Source organism: Oryctolagus cuniculus, chromosome 3 (assembly GCF_964237555.1).
Source record: "Oryctolagus cuniculus chromosome 3, mOryCun1.1, whole genome shotgun sequence".
Classification (NCBI taxonomy): domain Eukaryota; kingdom Metazoa; phylum Chordata; class Mammalia; order Lagomorpha; family Leporidae; genus Oryctolagus; species Oryctolagus cuniculus.
The window spans coordinates 31,500,868-31,514,487 of record NC_091434.1 but is presented as its reverse complement, the minus strand read 5'-3'; the positions used below and the strand labels follow the sequence as shown (position 1 = coordinate 31,514,487).

At 40.3% G+C, this 13,620-nt stretch overlaps 1 protein-coding gene across 17 annotated transcripts in view; it reads left to right on the top strand.

The window, feature by feature from the left end:
- Positions 1 to 13,620, top strand: part of PIKFYVE (phosphoinositide kinase, FYVE-type zinc finger containing) — a 101,827-nt gene that overhangs the window by 6,792 nt on the left and 81,415 nt on the right. For 15 of the 17 annotated variants that reach the window (XM_070070286.1, XM_070070287.1, XM_070070283.1 and 12 more), the window contains 3 exons: positions 4,259 to 4,377; positions 5,328 to 5,499; positions 10,972 to 11,179. In XM_070070286.1, the coding sequence (XP_069926387.1) occupies positions 4,259 to 4,377; positions 5,328 to 5,499; positions 10,972 to 11,179 (499 nt within the window). Of the gene's footprint in view, positions 1 to 3,032; positions 3,114 to 3,889; positions 3,932 to 4,258; positions 4,378 to 5,327; positions 5,500 to 10,971; positions 11,180 to 13,620 lie in introns of those variants that run through there. The other 2 variants (XM_051849185.2, XM_051849183.2) reach the window with 2 other exon arrangements.

Genomic DNA, 13,620 nt, shown 5'->3' with positions numbered 1-13,620 from the left:
AGACTTTTATTGCTAGCTGAGACTTGTTCTAACATAAGAATGAGGCAAAACCAAGCAGAAGCTTTTCTACTGGAGGGCTGGAGCAGAGCTGGCTGCATCACCTGCACAGGTTCTCTAGTGAGTCTCAGCTTGCTTACATCAGCATTTGGAAGGCAGACTCAAAAGGTGAGGAGGGGCACAGAGAGAAAGCTCTCCTTAGAGTCCAGATCATCTGCACTTTTTCAGTAGCCTTTTCTTAGCTCTTAAAACTGCTCCATGCTGATAGGCTAATTTTGTTGAGCATGTTTTATTTCTTCATTTGTAAGATTGAGGAATTGAGAGGCTGGCCTTGTGGCACATTGTGTTAAAGCTGGTGTCCCATATGAGTGCCATTTCAAGTCCCACCAAACCTGGATTGGAGTTCTAGGTTCCTGGCTTTGGTCTGGCTCAGCCCTTGGCATTGTGGCCATTTGGGGAGTGAACCAGCAGTTGGAAGATCTCTCTCTCTTTCTGTAACTCTGCCTTTTTTTTTTTTTTTTTAAGATTTTTTAAAAAATTTATTTGACAGGCAGAGTTAGACAGTGAGAGAGAAAGACAGAGAGAAAGGTCTTCCTTCCGTTGGTTCACCCCCCCAAATGGCTGCTGCAGCTGGCGCTGTGCCGATCCGAAGCCAGAAGCCAGGTGCCTCCTCCTGGTCTCCCATGCAGGTGCAGGGCCCAAGCACTTGGGCCATCCTCCACTGCCCTCGCAGGCCACAGCAGAGAGCTGGATTGGAAGAGGAGCAACCGGGACTAGAACCCGGCACCCATATGGGATGCTGGCGCCGCAGGTAGAGGATTAGCCAAGTGAGCCATGGCTCCAGGCCCTGTAACTCTGCCTTTAAAATAAGTAAAATCTTTTGTTTTAAGATTTATTTATTTATTTGAAAGAGCTACAGAGAAGGAGAGGCAGAGAGAGATCGACCTGCTGTCTGCTGGTTCACTCCCCAAATGGTCACAGTGGTCAGTGCTGGGCCAGGCTGAAGCCAGGAGTCAGGAGCTTCTTTTGGGTGTCACACTTGGGTGCAGGGGCCCAAGGATTTGGGCCATCCTGTACTGCTTTCCCAGGTGCATTAGCAGGGAGCTGGACCAGCTATGGAGCAGCTGGGACTTGAACTGGCGCCCATATGGTATGCTGGCATTGCAGGTGTTTGCTTTACCTGCTATGCCTTAAAAAAGAAAAAAAAATTAAGGAATTGGTCTGGAATATAAATTTTTAGGGATTACAAAATGACAGCTTTCCACACTTTGTCTTTGGTGTTATAATAAACTTGAATTTAAATATGTTTAGGTGGATTCTGTAATGTCTAGTTTGCTGCAGTTTCCACCAGGAGTGTCTCTAATCAAGTCTGCTTGGTTCATTAAGTCTTTGGGGAGGAATTTGAGCTTCAGAAGTCTGGGACTGTTTAGTCAATCAAGTTCCTATCCCTACTAAAAGATTGTAATTATATAGTTTACTAGTTCTCTAACCTTAGAAAGGTTATTTGATTTTTAAATTTCAATTTTGCAAAAAAAAAAAAAAAAAAAACCCACACACACAGTAAGTTCTTTGTCTGAGGGCAAAGAGCTAGACCAGATTTTCTTTTAGGATCTCTTTTACCTTCATCCAAGATCTGCAATTCTTTTGGTTCCCAGAGGGTCATGTTCATCCTTTTCCAGTGGATGATGCTATTATTAATATTCTCTTATATTTCCCAGTGGCTAATGCAAGAGTTCCCTTTGCCAATATGATTTTAACAGTTTTATCTGTCTCCTTTTTCAGCTCATAAAGAGTTGCTTTTTTTTGTTTGTTTGTTTTTTTTTTGGACAGGCAGAGTGGACAGTGAGAGAGAGAGAGACAGAGAGGAAGGTCTTCCTTTGCCGTTGGTTCACCCTCCAGTGGCCGCCGCGGCCAGCGCACCACGCTGATCCGAAGGCAGAAGCCAGGTGCTTCTCCTGGTCTCCCGTAGGGTGCAGGGCCCACGCACTTGGGCCATCCTCCACTGCACTCCCTGGCCACAGCAGAGAGCTGGCCTAAAAGAGGGGCAACCGGGACAGAATCCGGTGCCCCGACCAGGACTAGAACCGGGTGTGCCGGCGCCGCAAAGTGGAGGATTAGCCTAGTGAGCCGTGGCGCTGGCCAGAGTTGCTTTGTTTTGAGACTCAAGAAAAATTTTGTCATTGTGCTACTTCCCTGTTTGTAACATCACTTTGATATATGTGCTGAAATTAAGATGTAACTATTTATAGAAAGAGAAGTGTTTCAGTGTTTTCAGAAATAGGTGCCACTACAATAATTATTTCAGTAATTACATCATCTTGGGAAAATTTTTATGAATTTAGAGTTAGATACCAATATCTCATTTCTTTGTAATCCTTTTTTCTTCACTCAACCAAAACAACACATAAAGCAAATCTAGCAAATTGTGGGTTTAAGGAAGATTCAGAGTAAGGTATTATCTATGTTACAGTGGTACCCCTTTATCTGTGAGGCATACATTGTATGCCACTGGATACCTCAAATACAGATAGTACTGGACCCTATATACATTCTGTTTTTTCTTCACTACATGACTATGATAAAGTTTAATTTATAAATTAGACACAGTAAGAGATGAACAGCAATAACTAACAACAGAATAGAGTCATTATAATAGTATATCGTAATACAAGTTGTATGAATGTGATCTCTCTTGAAAGAGTCAAGACAAACATTGGTATTTTGGGGCTGCAGTTGACCACAGGTAGCTGAAACTGAGGGAACCATGGTAACACAGGTAATTAAGACTGAGTTTGAAACCATGGATAACAGGGGACCACTCTATTTTTTGTAGGTTATTAGGTTAATGAGTTTAAGCTAATAGGATGCTCATTTTCATTTTATTTGAAAGGCATACAGTTAGAGACAAAGAGACATAGAGAATTGTCTGCTGGTTCATTCCCCAAGTGCCTAAAATAGCCAGGGCTGGCCAGACCCAAGCCAGGAGCCTGGAACTCAGTCAGGGTCTCTGTTGTGTTTGGCAGGGACCCAAGTCCTTTGAGCCATCATCTGCTGCCTGTCAGGGTATACATAAACAGGAAACTGCGTCAGAAACAGATAGCTGGAACTCAAAGCAGGTACTCTTTTTTTTTTTTTTTTTTGACAGGCAGAGTTAGAGAGTGAGAGAGAGACAGAGAGAAAGGTCTTCCTTCCGTTGGGTCTACCCCCAAATGGCTGCTACGGCTGGCATGCTGCGCCGATCCCAAGCCAGGAGCTAGGTGCTTCCTCCTGGTCTCCCATGTGGGTGCAGGGCCCAAGCACTTGGGCCATCCTCCACCAAAGCAGGTACTCTTGATAGGGGATACAGACATTCCAGGCAGAATCTTAACTGCTGTGCCATATGCCCACCCCGGTGTTCATCCCTGTTGTCAAACCATGTGTCCTTCACCTGTAAGTTTTGTTGTTGCTGGAGCCAGGAATAGATAGAAACTTCACTTGTAACTTTGCTCTAAAATAAATAGTGGATGGCCGCTTTGGTGGATATATCCCATAATGGCTCAAAGCTGGAATTTGAGCTTACTTTATTATTGAGTGATTTGGCTTTAATATTGCTGTTTCAAGTATAAGTAGTCCCTTACAGTTTGGGGCTGCAGAGTTGAGGCGGTGAGAGGGAAGGGTAGGATTGGCATTTTTGCAATTCTCTGGCAGTTTTAATCTATGTAGAATTATTCAGTTTTATCATGGCAAAATGTACCATCCTGCATGTTCTGAAGTCTCTCTGAATCTTTGGGAGCTGGGCTAAGTTCTTTTTGATGATCTGTTCCATGAGACCTCTGGATGTAGGGTCTGCAGACAGAGTTGAATTGTTTGATCCTAATGCTTATCTTTTTGACTTTAGAGACCAATCTAAATTAACCCTCTGGGATTGCTCTCCTTTATACTACTTTTCTAGCAGGTATGATATGTTGGGACCAAGGGTGCAAGAAATCATTAATGAATTCTGAGCCATTTAAGTGATACTCCTATTCCAGGCCTCAAAACTGTAAATGATCTCAGACAGTTCTTGTCTTAGGTAGCCCTTACTTGCTTGTGAAATGGTATTCTTCATGGTGACAAATAGTTTTAGCATCCTCTTATAAAGACTGGTTTTAGTGTCACTGAATGGGAGAACATAAGTATATGCTAACAGTAAGAAGCATTTTGTATCACATACCTTGTTATATATAGACATTTGGAATTTTTAATAAGTTTTTTTTTTTTTTTTTCGTTCACTCTGACTTAGACACAAGGAGGAAAGCAGAACCTACCTTTGGAAGTCATGACCCTCGTACAGCTGTTCAGCTTCGAAGCCTCAGCACAGTGTTAAAACGCCTCAAGGAAATTATGGAGGGGAAAAGTCAGGTACTCTCTGGAGGCTTTGGAAGATTACTTATTGAACCTTAGGGAGATCATGCCATGCCAATTCAAAATGACGTAATTCTATTAGAAAGAAAGTTTAAATCATGTTTCTTCCAGGTATTTTTTCCAGATATACTGTATTTTTACAGTATATTCTTAACTGTATTGTAGTCTAATTCATCAATTTCCCCCCCTTCACCATTGGTGATTTTTGTGTTCTTAACAGTGTTTATCAGTTCTAGAAGCTTGTGAATAAATAGTAGTTAAGCCTCCTTTTTTCCTCATGGAAGTCCATCCAGTTGAACTGAGCACTGTTGTTTTTAAAAAGACCACCTTGTTTTTTTTTTTTTTTTATATGCTTGTACCAATACCCTATCTTAATTATTCCAGCTTTAGAATAAATCTTGATGGGAGGTAATGTCAGCCTTTGTTCCTCAAGATTGTCTTAATCGTTTTGGCTTTATGCATTCCCATATGAATTTTATTTTATTTTATTTTTTAAAAGATTTTATTTAGTTATTTGAGAGGTAGAGTTACAGACAATGAGAAGGAGAGAGAGAGAAAGGTCTTCCATCTGCTGGTTTACTCCTCAAATGGCCGCAATGGCCAGAGCTGGGCTGATCAGAAGCCAGGAACCAGGAGCTTCTTCCAGGTCTTCCATGTGGGTGCAGGGGGCCCAAGTGCTTAGGCCATCTTCTGCTTTCCCAGGCCAAAGCAGAGAGCTAGATTGGAAGTAGAACATCTGGGACCAGAACCAGAACTCATATGGGATGCCTGGGCTGCTGGTGGAGGATTAACCTATTGTGCTATAGCGCTGGTCCCTCGTATGAATTTTAGAATTAGCTTGTTGACTTCTGCAAAAGAAACTTTCTAGGATTCTGATTATGCATTTTGCCATTGTATGTTAATTATCAGTATTTTCAAGAAGCCTTCATGCATTTTTACTGTTACAGGATAGTGACCTGAAGCAATACTGGATGCCAGATAGCCAGTGTAAAGAGTGCTATGACTGCAGTGAGAAGTTTACAACCTTTAGGCGCAGACACCATTGTCGACTCTGTGGGCAAATTTTCTGCAGTCGTTGCTGTAATCAAGAAATTCCTGGAAAATTTATGGGCTATACAGGTAAATGCGTTTTATTGGCAGTTTTTATAAGTTTTAGAGGTCATAACTTTAAAATAGTTATAACACAGGACAGCATTACGCCAGTTTTTGTTTTGGGTGGTAGGTAGAAGACATGGGGACACAAAGGTAAGGGAGACACAGCTTTGGTTTTGACAGCTTTACAGTTAAATAACAAAGTAGATAATGAATGTCCACAAGTTACAAGAGTAAAAGGAGTATATCGCAGTTGTTAGTAAAAAGATGGTTAGAATAGATTTCTCATTTTCTTTAAGGATTTATTTTTAAAATTTATTTGAAAGGCAGAATACAGAGAGAGAGAGAGAGAGAGAGAGAGAGAGAACCATTTGCTGGTTCACTCCCCAAATGGCCACAACTACAAGGGCTGAGCCAGGGTTAAGTCAGGAGCCAGGAGCTTTTTCTGGGTTTCCCACATGGGTTCAGCGGCCCAAACACTTGGGCCATCTTCCACTGCTTTCCCAGAAGTATTAGCAGTGAGTTGAATCAGAAGTGGAGCAAGAACTCAAACTGCTGCCCATATGAGAGGCTGGCACTGCAGGTGGAGGCTTAACCTTCTAGGCCATTGCCCTGTCCCCTGATTTGTAATTTGTTTTACCATGAGGACTTTAATTTTACAAAGTACAAATATTCCTTGACTTATGTGACATTGTACTTTGGCAAATTGTATCTTACACTCTTTCATAAGGAACACAATCAAATTTTAGCGATACAGAACATTTTTTTATTGAAACAGAAAAATTTGTTGAAACAGAGTATTGTGTGGATATATACAGTGATTGGGGAATGGAAAGAAGAATTCTCCCAAGAGAGAATACTTACTCTCCCTCTTTTGGTCTTAACTCAGTTTTTTCTTCACCTAATTTGTTGGGGAGTCCAAAATCCCATTTTCTTTCACTCAGATCATGACCACAGCTTTCAAAAGCTCTTTATCTTTAGTTTTTTCCTACCTCTAATTCACTTTTCATACTCTAGCCAGTATTCTTTGTAAAATGCTAATATGATCACCACGGACTATTCCTTTGCCTAATACTCTCTCAGTGCTCATGTTTACCATTAAGATAAAACATGTCTTGTTAATACTGTTGGTGTGTTAGTTTCCTAGGGCTTCCACAAATTGGATGGTTTAAAACAACAGAAATTTATTGTCTTAGGATTCTGAAGGTCCTAAGTACTCTAATAGACATCACTCCACATTCTAGGGAACCAAAGTAGGGATTCTGCCAGTTGCTGAATCTGTCTGTTCCAATTATATGTTCCAGAATTTGGGAAATAACCACAAAATGGGCTTGGGGATCCACTAAACCCACTGTAAGATGAACTGTGAACTAAAACTCCATTATCTATCCTCCATAAACCCCTGGTTTGACTGTTGGGGTACAGTAAAGTTTTGGGTGTTGTGGAATTGTTGTCTGTATTCAAACAGGGATGGGGAATGTCTGGCCCATGAGCCGTGTAAGGCCTATGAAATCATTTGTTTTGACCCTGCCAAGGCAATTGCAGGTGGGACTCATTCAATAAATCTTTGTCAGGCTAATTTTAAGTTGATAATTTTGTGTGGCCTGCAGATAATGCTATAAATATCCAATTGCCCTTGGCAAAAGAAAGGTTCCCCACCCCTCACAGAGTCTTTAATCCCTGAAAACTTTGACTATTTCCTTTTGCTCAGTGTATCTGATCACCTTGGTAAAAGTCTGTAAGTCCTTTTGGGGAAGGCTGGTAGAAAGATTAATAATATAAATTCTTAGCAGTATAGTGGGGTTCTTCAGGGGTATCCTGTTTGTTCGTTCAGAGAGTTCTGGGTTTGTATAAGGCTCAAGTCTGGGAATCTGTTGATGGGTCATGACTTTGTTTTTATAATTCATGTTAGATGTCTGTATACTTTGTTTAGAATTCTGCCTCCCATATTTGAAAAAATCAAGTAAAAATTTAATTGGCTGGGGCTGGTACTGTGACACAGCAGGTTAAGGCCCCAGCCTGCAGTGCTGGTATCCCATATGGGCACCAGTTCGAGCCCTGGTCTACTTCTGATCCAACTGATCCAGCTCTCTGCTGTGGCCTGGGAAAGCAGTGGAAGAAGGCCCAAGTGCTTGGGCCCCTGCACCCGTGTGGAAGACCCGGAAGAAGCTCCTGGCTCCTGGCTTCGGATCAGCTCAGCTCTGGCCATTGCGGTCATCTGCAGAGTAAACCAGTGGATGGAAGACCTCTCTTAAAAAAATTAATTGGCTGTCCAACTACTTGATTTCTAGGGGCACCATGATCAATTATGCATTGATATACATTTCTTTAAGTCAGTCTGTTCTGTTTACTTACTGTCTGCTGTGTATTGCAGAAAGCATGCCCACCTGTCTTTGGCTGTTAAGTATCATCACTTGACCCTTGCCATCCTGGAATCCAATTATCCCCACTTTTAAAATTTATTTGTTTATTTTTTACAAAAAACTTTTGGAGTCTATGCATAGTTTTTTCATAAAATACATTTTCTATAAACTTTTTGAAGTCCTTTTTTTATGTAGAGAGATGTATTTTAGTGAGGTGGCTCAAATGATTACGGGGCTGGAAGTCCGTGATTCTCAGGGCAGGCTAGCAGACTGGAAACTCCTGCAGGATTTCCATCATACCGTGTTAAGACAATTTGTTTTTCATCTGGAAACTTTTAGTCTTTTCCCTTGGTGCCTTCAGCTGATTGAATGAGACCCACTCACGTTATGGAGGGTAATCTGTTTTACATAATGTCAACTGATTGTAGCTGTAATTACATCCAAAAAAACAAGAAGCCTTCACGGGGCTGGCACTGGGCTGCAGCAGGTGCAGCTGCTGCTAGTGATGCTGGCATCCCATATCTGAGCTACTCCAGCTTCCTGCTAATGTGTCTGGGAAGGCAGCAGAGGGAGGGCCTTATACTTGGGTACCTGCCTCCAAAGTAGGAGACCAAGGTGGAATTCCTGGTTCCTGGCTCCTGGCTTTGGCCTGGCACAGACCTGGCTGCTGTAACCATTTGGAGAGTCAACCAGTGAATGTAAGATCTTTCCCTCTTCCTCTTTCTCTCTTGCTGTGCCTTTTAAATAAATAAATAAATAAAAAAAATCAATCAATCAATAAATAACATAGAAAAAAACCTTCACAATGACATTTTGACTATTTGACACATTAACCATTGCAAGTGGAACATTGGGTATTGACAGAACTTGCACAAGTGACTATGAATTTAATGTGAAATACCTGGAACAGTGTCTGGAACATAGGAGAGGTTCAAAAAATATTAGGCTATTATTGGTGGTGATAATAGCAGTAATACCTGCATATGCCACACAGCGTTTTAAATTCTACATATGTCTGTTGCCTCTAGTGGGCTCTGAATTCTTGATGGCAGAGATGTGTCTTGTCAGTCTTTTATTTCCATCACATAAGCAAGCATGAGCCAGGCCTTTGCTGATGAAGGTACTTAATGAAAACTTTTTTGATTAGGCTTGGCTGTATTTATTAACTAGATAATTTTAATTTTAATAGCTGACTGGTTAAGGAAAATTTCTTTATAGTGGAAGAAAGGAATCCAGCCTTTGTTGTGGTAAAGTGGTTTTCTGCAGGGAGTAATTTGCTTATGGCAATTCTCAATTCTGCTTTGGTTAGTTGATGGTGGTTTGTTGATTTGTCTTAGCATTTTTATTTATTGCATACTGGGATTCAGTTATTTTCTTTTTTTTTTTGATTGAAGTAAATCTATTTTACTTTAGAGTTTTAATACATTTTATCAGAAATTAGTAATGCAGAGCTAGTGTTGTGGCACAGTGGGTTATGCTGCTACTTGCTACGTCAGCATCCCATATTGGAATGCTGGTTCAAGTCTCAGCTATTCTACTTCCAAGTCAGTTTCCTGCTAATGTGCCTGGGAGGGCAGCAGAAGATGGCCCCAAGTACTTAGACCCCTGCCACCCACATGGGAGACAAAGATGGAGTTCTTGGCTCCTGACTTTGGCCTGGCCAAAACCTGGCTATAGCAGCCATTTGGGGAGTAAACTAGCAGACTGAAGACCTGTCTTTATTCTGCCTTTAAAAAATAAACAAATAAATTTTAAAATAGAAATTAGTAATGCAAGAAGTGATATTGTGATAAAATATATGTATAATTTTATTAATAAAGTTGGAAACTGTAAAATAATAGCATTAAAATGAAAAAGAAAGGTCATTTATTATACTGGGTAGTAATTATATTACAATACAGTGAACTTTTAGAAATCTTTAGTGTCACTTCAGATTTCTGTTGGTAGAAAGGGCATAAGATAGAATCGTTAAATAACATGTTATTAGTAAAGTTTAATTATTTTGCCTCCTTTTTTACTATAGCAGATTGTTACATAATCACACAGAAAACAGTGTTACAGAAAAACAAGGTTGAAATAAAAGTGTGTTTGGCACAACATAAAACAAAAATCAGAAATATTAAGTAACTTTATCCTCCCAAGAATATTTTATTTTTATCCCAGTTTTGACTACAAGAACTTATGTAGTTTTTACCCCATGTATTTGTATCATTGTATTTTTTTTTTCGACAGGCAGAGTTAAGACAGTGAGAGAGAGAGACAGAGAGAAAGGTCTTCCTTCCGTTGGTTCACCCCCCAATTGGCCACTGTGGCCGGCCCTGTGCCGATCCGAAGCCAGGAGCCAGGTGCCTCCTCCTGGTCTCCCATGCGGGTGCAGGGCCCAAGCACTTGGGCCATCCTCCACTGCCCTCGCGGGCCACAGCAGAGAGCTGGATTGGAAGAGGAGCAACCAGGACTAGAACCCAGATCCCCATCCGGGACTAGAACCCAGGGTGCCGGCGCCACAGGTGGAGGATTATAGTGAGCTGTGGCGCAGGCCAATATCCTTGTATGTTAAGCCCATTTCCTATTTACTTGTTTTGAAAATTGTGCCCCCTTGTGGAAGCCACTATTCAGGGCTTCATAGCAGAGACTGTTTTCTTATTGCCTAGGGAAAATATGTTTTAGTTTGTAATGGTTTATTCTAAATTTTTTTTTTCCGTTGGAACGCCTGTCTCTGATAGAACTCCTATTTAGTCTCTACAATATTGAAGAAATACTCCTTTAAGCACAGTTTTCTAGTATCATTGGGTTGTGTTTTCCTGTTCTCTTAATTTTTTTACAAGTATTTGAGGGAATTTGGCCACTTGGATGAATTTATCATAATGATGGTTCTTAAAATATTTAAAACATATAACAGAGTTAACAAAATTATTTCACTTCTTTAAAATTTTTTTATAAATAAATCTTTTATTTTTTGTTATTTAAAATTTCTTTTTTGATAGTCTACTTGAAAAAAACATCTTCCTGTGTCTAGATTAACTTTTTTTTTTTTTACTACTAGGTTAACTATTAACAAAAGGTTATAAAATGTTCTGTTAATTAATGTATTATTGCTATCTTTTACTTAACTTTCTTTCTTTTTTTTTTTTCCTAGGAGACCTTCGAGCTTGTACATACTGTAGAAAAATAGCCTTAAGTTATGCTCACTCCACAGATAGTAATTCTATTGGGGAAGACTTGAATGCTCTTTCAGATTCTACTTACTCCGTATCTGTACTCGATCCAAGTGAACCCCGAACACCTGTTGGGAGTAGAAAAGCCAGCCGTAACATATTTTTAGAGGATGATTTGGCCTGGCAAAGGTATTATCCTTTAAATTTGTAATTTGTTTTAATTTGGGAAATCGTGATAGTTTTGTGAACCATGACTGCTTTTGGCTAATGTTTAGTTTCATTGAATTGTTTCTGCAAATTCATTATTTTTTTTGTTTTTTCCTTGGCTTGCCTCTTGAAGGCTTACAGATATTTATGGATAGTGATGAAATTGACTGATTAGACTATAAGCTTCATAAGAAGAGAAACTTTATACCTTTCTTTTTTTTTTTAATTTTTTTTTTATTTTATTTTTGACAGGCAGAGTGGACAGTGAGAGAGAGAGACAGAGAGAGAAAGGTCTTCCTTTGCCGTTGGTTCACCCTCCAATGGCCGCCGCTGCAGCCGGCGCACCGCGCTGATCCGATGGCAGGAGCCAGGATCCAGGTGCTTTTCCTGGTCTCCCATGGGGTGCAGGGCCCAAGCACCTGGGCCATCCTCCACTGCACTCCCTGGCCATAGCAGAGAGCTGGCCTGGAAGAGGGGCAACCGGGACAGAATCCGGCGCCCCGACCGGGACTAGAACCCGGTGTGCCGGCGCCGCAAGGTGGAGGATTAGCCTATTGAGCCACGGCGCCGGCTCATCCTTTCTTTGTTCATAATGCTCTTAGTACTATTGACAGTGCATGGCATATATATGATTTTGATAATACTTGCTGAATAGACAGCAGAAGTAACTGAGATACATAATTCCTATAATTCCTAATGAAAGAAGAATGATCACAGATTTGAATTAATATTTCCAAATGAATTCAGGCGTTTTTCTTTCTAAAGGAATATTTCATGTCTTTTGTGTACCTGAGTCTTCTGCACTATCTGGTAGTGGTAATGGAGGATACTACCAATTTTTGAGATTCATCAGTTCCTTTTTTTTTTTTTTTTTTTAGCTAAATTATTTTCTTAAGCATAGTATCAAATCTGGCCATGACAAAGAGTTAAGTTTTATCCGAAATCTTTCTGATAGGTTATTTTTTCAGTTACCCCTTAAGAGAGCAATTAGTGTATAATGAATTTAAACAAATAAAAAAAATGAGTTATGGTTAAATCCAACATCTGTGAATCTTAGGGGCATTTGTACAGCAGAAAAGAAAGAAGATTACCTAATTAAGATGCCATTTATTTGAAGTTCAAAAATGTATAAAATTAATATGTTGTCTAGGGATACAAAAATTTACAAAACTAATAAATTATCTAGGGAGACCAACATGATATAATATAAAATGAAAACAATGATAAACATTCTAACAGTGGTTTCATTGAGGATAGAGAAATGGGTTGAGTATGAGGAACACAAACATTTCAGTCAGTGGTAGTTTTCTTAAGTTACTTGATTACTTTGGTGTTTGTGACATAATTATTTCTACCTTACATATATTTTATAAATTTTACACATTTAACTCTATAGTAAAACAATACCAACGATAGGGATTCCTCAATTCTTGCTTACTTTAGTTAGTAGTGCCTTTTAGTTGTGTCTGGCCCTGTTGCATCTGGCCCTGTTGTATAAGCCCACGACTGGCAAGTATGATTTAATGAAAAAAAAAAGATGTATAAAAGCTTCTTGAAAGATCTAGGTTACGTAAGAAGGTAAAATAATAGTTAAATTTTAGGTTCTGTGCTCTTTAGTATTTTTTTTAAAGATTTATTTATTTATTTTAAAGTCAAAGTTACACAGAGAGAGAAGGAGAGACAGAGAAAGAGAGGTCTTCCATCTGCTGATTCATTCCTCAATTGGCCGCAATGGCTGGATCTGTACTGATCTGGAGCCAGGAGCCAGGAGCTTCTTCCGGGTGTCCAACATGGGTGCAGGGGCCCAAGGATTTGGGCCATCTTCTACTGCTTTCCCAGGCCATAGCAGAGAGCTGGATTGAAAGTAGAGCAGCTGGGACTTGAACCAGCGTCCATGTGGGATGCCAGTGCTTCAGGCCAGGGTGTTAACATGCTGAGCCACAGCGCGGCTCCCTCTTTAGTGTTAATTATCTCTGTGGCAGGTACTATTTCTCCTTTTGACAGATGTGGGTGCTGAAGTTCAGAGAGGTTAAGTAATGAATCCAAGGTCACACAGCTAGTAAGAAGTAGATCCAGCACTTGGACCTATGGTTGTTTGATTCTGTATTGCTATTTTAGTTTGTTATGGGGACTGAGAATAAAATATTTGAACTCAGTTTTCCCCTAAAATCAATTTCTTCTTATATATATGATGTGAGAAAGAGTTCTGTAAGTCATCTACCCAGCCAATTTTTTTTTTTTTTTTTTTGACAGGCAGAGTGGACAGTGAGAGAGAGAGACAGAGAGAAAGGTCTTCCTTTGCTGTTGGTTCACCCCGCAATGGCCGCCGTGGCCAGCGTGCTGCGGCCGGTGCACCGCGCTGATCCGATGGCAGGAGCCAGGTGCTTCTCCTGGTCTCCCATGGGGTGCAGGGCCCAAGCACT